Raw genomic sequence first — 8,176 nt, 5'->3', positions numbered from 1 at the left:
AAAAGTCTTTCATATGCAGTGACAAAAAAAGAGTTCCAAAAAATTTAGTGGTCCTTTAATGGAAATTAGGTAACCATGGAAACCAGGTTGAAACATACCATAAACTATGACATAGAAACCAGGATGAAACATACAATAAACTATGACATGGAAACCAGGTTGAAACATACAAGGAATCCAGGTTGAAACATACACTAAACCAAAACATGGAAACCAAGTTGAAACATACAATAAACTGTGACATGGAAACCAGGTTGAAACATCCAAAAATCTAAAACATAGAAACCAGGTTGAAACATACAAAACCTAAAACATCGAAACGAGGTTGAAACATGCAATATATTATGGCATGGAAACTAGGTTGAAGCATACAATAAATCAAAACATGGAAACAAAGTTGAAACACACAAAAAACTAAAACATGGAAACCGATGCATCGTTTTGGTAGTCATCGGGAAATGGTGTAAAATTCATTTTTAGTCGTCATGGAAACCGCAAAGAATCCTCAGGAGACTACCTGGATATTAACTGGAAATCTTGGTTTCCATGGCGTTTCTTCTCAGTTTCAGTTTTCCTGAAAGCAGCCTTTTGGTGCAGTGACAACTCTTCCGACTCTTCCGACAGCTTTGTTGTCCTCTGTCAAACCAAAGTCCTCTGAGACAAATGAGCAAGCATTGACAGAAAAGATTCTCTGGGAAGAAAGTACTCCTTTGAACCAGAGACATTTTGTGATTTAACAGAAAATACGTTTGGAAGAAAGTTTCTTGATGTTTGGGTTTTCTTTTTTCATCCCTTGTATACATGATATGTAATGGCAGATGTCCAGGAGACAACGAAGGCATCTATACCATATGTATCAGAAGCGGGTTGTAGTGTTAGTGATTACGCTATTGCATCTGTAAATACCAATTCACATTTTCAATACTTATCAGTGCACTGTTGACATGAATCAAAGCTCATGCCTGTTAGGTCACTGTAAATGTTTGATTCTGCTGAATGTCCGTATATCGATAACTCCAGTAAAGAAGAACATTATATCGCTATATTTGGAGTGAGAATCACAAGAAAACTTTTTTTAAAGATTTGCCACGTAATCAGCAGTCAGCATTTAACGTATTAATTGACATAGTAATTGCTGATATTAACAAAGCACAGGTCAGGATTTACTTGTCAGAAATGTTTTGACCGCAGCTGCAATATTCACGATGAACACCAAGTAAGGCAAACAAGCGTATTTTTTATACTAGAAGCTGTAAATATCCTAAACGAGACGAAGCTAGACGTTTCACATAAACTAAATCAAGTTTCAAGTAGATGCACGTAAAATGCAGAAACAAAATTAATATAACACTGATGGTGGAATAGTAAACAATATGGTCCAAAATATCCACAAATGCTCCATAATAGTTCTGTCTTATAAAAAGAATTGAGAAGCTTGGAATCACGCTCGAAATGCTTGTTGTCCTGTTGATAAATCTGTTTTATGCAAGGTTTGTTTAGCATACTGATACTGAAATGATTTTAACGTTAGTGACCATAGGCCTTTAAACCAGATTGCACTCATGAATTTTCTTTTACTAAAGATGAGGTAAGTTCTTGTCTGATCCATATGAAAAATGGGGAGTCGACTGTAATTGGTGTGGTCGTAGTGGGTTTATATTATATCAACTAAACATATCATTATGTCATTTTCAAAAATTATTTCTAACAATCTCTTTAAAATGGGGACTTTCCCGCTTCATGGAAATGGCAAAAATATATTATATTCTGTTGCATGATAAAGGGGATCGGACAAATGCAGGTAATTACAGAGCCGGCCATTGCAACACCCGGAGACCTGCAGCCCTCAGTCTGTCCCGACAAACATGAGCGATGTGAGGGCGGGCATTGTCATGCTGGAACTCGAACATTCGGCCTGCTGTACGCGCAAAGGGGATCACAATCTGGTTAATTAATTACAACATAAACAAGAGTATAATATGGTATAAAGTAAATATAGCAATTACAAATAATTATTCACAGATTTGTCCAACAGCTCTAAATATACTAACACCTCTTAGATATATTCAAAGACATCCTAAACAGAAACAATATGTAATCTTTTCTGACTCTCTTTTTTTGTCTTCAGGCTATTAAAAACTTATCGTGTAAACATCCACGTTTAATAGATATTATTGAATTGTATAATGATCTTGCTACGGGCCAATGCGATATCATCTTTGTTGGTTACCCAGCCACGTAGGCGTTTCTGGTAACACAATGGACGATCTTGCCGCTAAGACAGCACCCAACAGATCTACAACTCCACTTCTTGTTTCATGCTAAGATTATAAAGCTACAATTAGATCGCATTACCGTGATCGGAGGCGGAAGAAGTGGGACACCCAAGTAGGGATCAAGAAATTACATGCAATACAACCCTGTGTCGGTTACACCTACTTGGTCTGTCAGATTTGAGGATTTCACACTAACCATGCTAGATACACTCAAGAATATCAACTTCAAGGTGAGGATCCTCCGTTTTGTTTACCTTGTGATGAAGGAATCACGGTCAAGCATGTCTTACCGGTTTATTAAATTAATCATTTGTGATCTTTTACAAGTCGGCTAAATTATTTCTACCATCGCCAGCTGCTGATGGGATGGTATAAATGGGATGGTATAAAGGTCCATGCAGATAGCCTAGGCACCGTCAGTCCCCATGGTCCCTAGTGTGGTGATCAGACTTCTGTTGTGGGCAATCTATGGCCTATTTGTTTTTGTTATGTATAGTCTAAATTATCTTGGTTGGGCCACACGTTGACCTAACATTAATTACATTTTAACAATCAGAAACTAATGAATTACAGTATAAACAATAATTTAGTCCATTCTGAAATGAAAATAATACATATAAATGTATATTTACGGATGGATCCATGGATGGTGGCCCTGAAACTTGTGCCACTGTCATTGGACCCAGAACAATAAATTCTCGATTGCCTGATAACAGCTGTATTTCCACACCGGAAGTCAACGCTATATTTACTGACTTAAAACACATATTAACAGACATCCTAAATATAAAGAATATATGATCTTTTCACACTCTCTTCCTTGTCTTCAGGCTATTAAAAGCATTTCTGCTAAACATCCACCTTTAATAGAAATTATTGAATTGTATAATGATCTTGCCACTGGCCAATACGACATCGTGTTTTGTTGGTTACCATGTTGCCATTTCTGGGAACACCATGGCCGATCTTGCTGCCAAGGCAGCATTCAACAAATCTGTGACACCACTTCTTATTCCTAGCATTCGAACCTACATCCGTAATCTGATGCAGAAGAAGTGGGACACCAAAGTAGATATCAATAAATTGCATGAATTATTGATTTCACCTACAAGGGTTGTCAATACAGATTTGAAGAGGTCATCATACGGCGTTGTCGTATTGACCATACCAGATATACTCACGAATACTTGTTATAACGTTCTGTAGCTATATGTATTCTAATGACTGGTAGTTTAGTAACTAGAATTGTTAGTGGCTGTACCCTCAAAGGGGCTTGAACTATTGTAAAACTGTTGCCCTCCTGAGTGGGGACGTAAGTTTCATGCAGGTAGCAAAGATTCTGTGGATCCCCATGGTCCCTAATATGGTGATCTTACTTCATGTGTTGACTATCTGTAGCCAGGTTTGATATTGTATTGTCCATTAGTGCCATTAACTTTCTACGCTGGTTTTAATTCCACTGGTGATATTCTGGTGGCTTTGCTGTCCTTCCTCGACAGTTTGTTTTATAACATACATATATTTCTTTTTTGTGTGTGTGAAGAATGTTTTCGTCACGATATGGCTGCAATATTGCCGATGTGACCTTAAATATTAACTTATTCACTTACTCACTTGTTAAAACGTATCCCTTGTGATGAGTGCGTCACGGTCTAGCACATCCAGCTTGACTGTGTTGAATCCTCCGTCACAAGGAATAACTTTTTTATTGTAGAAATATCTAAGAATCCTTTTAACACAGTTAGTTCTCATTTAATTATTGTTGTTTTAAAGGAAATAGTATCTGTTAGTGCCTGTTTCCTTGTCCTCATCAAAGGGTAGGTAAGTCCTAAAAAATTAGTTTATCTAGCTCTGCACACTTTTTAAATCATAGAATATATGTTATTTTTAATGCTAAATATCAGTATCATGTTTCTTTATAGAACAAAACATTAACAAGAATGAGAATCACAACCGCCGATGACTGTTACGTAAACAGTGGGTATCGCTGATATATGGAGAGCTGCTAAAGGGTGCTTTTAAATTAATTTCTCAACATGTGGATGTATCGCTTTACTCGTAAGAACTAACAGACTAATATTCACTAAATTACCATTGTTGTTCATGCGTTATGTATTTACCATATACGGGAATAAAGGATCTAATATTTACTTTTTTCAATCCATATTATCATATGCGTAAGAGGATACCTGATGAGAATATATTATCTAAGTCGGCCTATTTGATCATTTCGATGTTGACAGTAAACATAACCACTGGAGAAAGACTGTACCTTCTTTCATTTGCTTTGGAGTACTTATTAGAACAGCTCATTTTAAATTTGCCGACGACCCCTTGTCAATCTGACATTGAAACAAAGCAGTGTAAGGTTGTGTGCCTTTACGTCGTAGGTCGGAATCCATAAACTATCTTCCCTTTTATCTCCTTTAAAAGAGTTCTTCCCAACGTAAATGTATGGGTTCGTTTTCTCTGAACTAGTTTATAGTCAACCTGTGATTTTCAACATTTTGGGAATATATCAAGTATCAGTCACCAGTTTCAGGAATACAGAGGTTGCTCCAAAGTTAGCTTTGTCGACGTAATTAACAACCTGTAATATAACACATCAAAGTGGTTCATTAAAAAGTGGAGATCGTACTAAACTGAAGATCTTAAATGTATATCAGTCGTCTTACCGCATCGTTGAGAACAAACCCGAGGACGGTCACCAGGACCATCAGAGCTGTGACAGTGAAGAGGTTCCCAGAACAAAACAACAACTCATCGTATGGCAACGATCCTCGGATAAGTCCAAAGAGAAGAAAACAGATCATCGGTATGCCGAACACATATGTAGCAAAAGCAAAGTGGCTGTTTACAGCGTTCCCTTCGTCCAATATCAACGACAGACGTTTGTGCCTCTGACAAAACTGACCAAAGATGTTTTCAAACTTGTCCATATCTTCTTCAAGGTTCTTGGACAGAGTTCGGAATTCTTTGATCAGACATATCGTGATAGTGTTGAACAAAACGATAGCCGAAACCATCTGTAAGGTCACAACAATAAGCATACAGACATAAAAGACCAGTAAGCCAATTTTGGTTGCCCCTTGATAGCCGTTGAATGGGGTCATATGACGCTCCAATGTTGGAAATGCATTGCTAAGGCCAGTGGATGTACTGACAATGACACACAAATAGGCCAGGGTGAAAATTATAAGAAATGTGCGTACTTTATGCGTAATTGTCAATAAATAAGGAGAGGCACCATATTCCAATACGTATGTTCCAATTAGTTCTTCAAATCTTCTGAAATGTTTTGGAATGGCAAATGTGAGCGCCAAGGATAGGTATGCAACATACAAGTATGATGCCAATACCGCAAGTGATGACATCAACTTTCCACCCAGTTTCGTCTCCATAACGAATATAGAGCAATATCTGATAACATTGACCACGACAAGACTCTTACAGATAACTCCAAGAAATATATATGCACATTTGGAAGATTTACTTTTCTCGTCTCCAAGGTAAAATCCGTTCAAGTGTAAAAGTTGCTTGACTGGTTTGAAGACCGAGTTCATGCCAAACTGTTCAATGTCCTCCACCTTTGTAGGTTTCATAACGATTTGTTCTCAAATACACTGTAGCTTTCTAATAACTGTCCCGAGTGTACACGCCTGGTTCCGACACAATATAGATACTGTCATGAAGTAGTACGCCTAATCAACGAGCAGCCGAGAGCTGTTGAATTTTAAAGAACCAGATTAACTGCATCCTGTGCAATGAGTGCAGGAATCTAGAGATCAACTAGATCAACTCTTTGATTCAGCTCTAACTGATGTTTGTCCAATCAACACGTATCCATAATACATTACAGATACATTCGTATAACACGCATTAGTCAGGGGTATATCGTGGCCATTATTGATCTGCCGCATAGCAATACATCAACACATTGTAAAAACACTAGACCATCGTTGTAATTATGTCCTGAGGAACCAGAATCATAGAATTATAAAGTGGGAAGGGAGGAGAACTGATTTTCAGAATAAGGGTGGCGAGTGGGGTGGGGAGGGGAGGGGAGGGGAGTATTTACTCTTAGGGGATATCGGGTCAATCAAGTCACATCTGGCTGTTCATAAATCCCCGTTCAGTTGAAAGGATTGGTTGCCGACATGTAGTAAAACGTGTCACCACGTCCACTCTCTAGGCAAAGGGGAAAATAAAACGTTTAGTCTTTCAAGTTAAAGGTGTCTTGAAATGCAAATCATCTGGGATCATTTTCCTCACAGAACAATGTTTCATCACAAGTCAGTGTGTCAATATTTGGATTCTTCACCCACCAGGGACACTTGATGAAAGCAATGTTATTAATTACGTATATGCGTGATTATGGTATTCAGTGATAGGTGATTATGGTATGGGATGAAAGTCACTTTAGGTTGTACTTGTCCAGTTAACGACCTGCAGCAGGTAAAGTGGTGAGGATAAATAAGCTGCGCCGCCGGGTCCAAGATTATTGCATTTCGTTAGCGACCAGAATACATGTGTGTTCCTGATCATACTAGTCCGAATTATGCTCTTGTTATTACACCTCGCCCACTGAGGTATGTTGCCGTAGTTAAACTGTACCAGGTAACACACAAAAAAGCGTCACAATAAAAGCAGTCATAATACAGGTGGTTATATAATTGTCACAATAAAAGCAGTCACAATGAAAGTGGTTATTAGACTATGTGTTAGCGAAAAGATGACCGTGTTTTGCCCCAACGCGAGCATCCGTCACAAACACATGAACATGCAGGTCAATTATTCCCCAAGAGAAACGTTGTACCATAAGGTACAGACTAAGAATCGCATCGGGTACCATTCTGTTCTTAGTGCTTCAAATTTGAAGAGATGTCTTGCTTATGCAAATGGATAGTATTTCTGTGCTAAATGATGATAAGAGTTGCAGACTGGTACCGTTGTTTTTGTATAGGGTAGAAGCAGGGAACATTTGAACTGACGATGGATTTGACAAACTGTCTCATTTGTGTTACAGAACACTATCCTCACTGACGATCTTGAACCGCTAACGCCTTACATTGTTCACAGATGCAACGCTAACTGGTGAGTAGAAGAAGGTTGGTCTCACTCACACTCTGAAAACTGAGTTTATTGTATCTGATCATAACGTAAAGGATATGCTTGACTAATGTCTCTGGTACAACAAAAACACTGGTGCTGGACGTCTTTTTTTAAGCTATGGTTTGACAGAGGAGTTCGATGTATCAACGATTTATACTGCTTTGAAAACTTTGTACAACATTTTAATCTTAACACTGATTCATATTTACTGGTCTTACTAGGTCAGTAAAAGTATATTTTAAAATAGATTTTACAACTTTGTCAAAAATTCTCCACCCAAGTTTACCAACAGATACAATTATTAACAGTTCCTTAAAATGCTTGATGGCACAACGTTTTTAACATTATTGTCAGAAGCTATCACAAAAACACATTATACAAAATGGCAGCAAACTAATTAAACAATAAAGATTCATCTGATGACAGGAACAATTGTAACAAAATGTATTTAGATGTAATTATATCTGGCAAAAACTTGAAATCTCGATAAATCGGAAAATTCAAAACAATATTGAATTAACAGAAAGAAAAGTTTTGCTTGATTTTCCAGACGAACGCAATGACTCTCTCAATGGTATCGTCATCATCTTCTAAAAGACACTTTAGAAGCAGCTTCGGAAACGGGGAACCACCTTTTCATGTTTTCCAGAATGAACGTAGACACTGGTATATGATAACTGAGTCTTTTTCTTGAATAGAATGCAATATCAGCAGCTTTTGTAAGTTTGGTCTTCATGTCATAGCTTATCAAAAAAAGATAAAAGATAAATTAAAAGAAATGTTTATTG

General features: G+C 37.6%; 1 protein-coding gene across 1 annotated transcript; it reads right to left on the bottom strand.

Moving 5' to 3' along the window:
• Positions 1-4,794: 4,794 nt before the first annotated feature.
• LOC137269869 (uncharacterized) lies at positions 4,795-5,878 on the bottom strand. The gene is made up of 2 exons (XM_067803708.1): positions 4,952-5,878; positions 4,795-4,866 (listed from the first exon to the last, which is right to left on the bottom strand). Exons 1-2 carry the CDS (start codon positions 5,876-5,878, stop codon positions 4,795-4,797), a joined length of 999 nt encoding a protein of 332 aa, XP_067659809.1.
• Positions 5,879-8,176: the final 2,298 nt, after the last annotated feature.

The sequence above is a fragment of the Haliotis asinina genome, unplaced genomic scaffold (genome assembly GCF_037392515.1).
Source record: "Haliotis asinina isolate JCU_RB_2024 unplaced genomic scaffold, JCU_Hal_asi_v2 scaffold_17, whole genome shotgun sequence".
NCBI classification, from domain to species: Eukaryota; Metazoa; Mollusca; class Gastropoda; order Lepetellida; family Haliotidae; genus Haliotis; species Haliotis asinina.
This window is presented reverse-complemented; position numbering and strand designations above follow the sequence as displayed.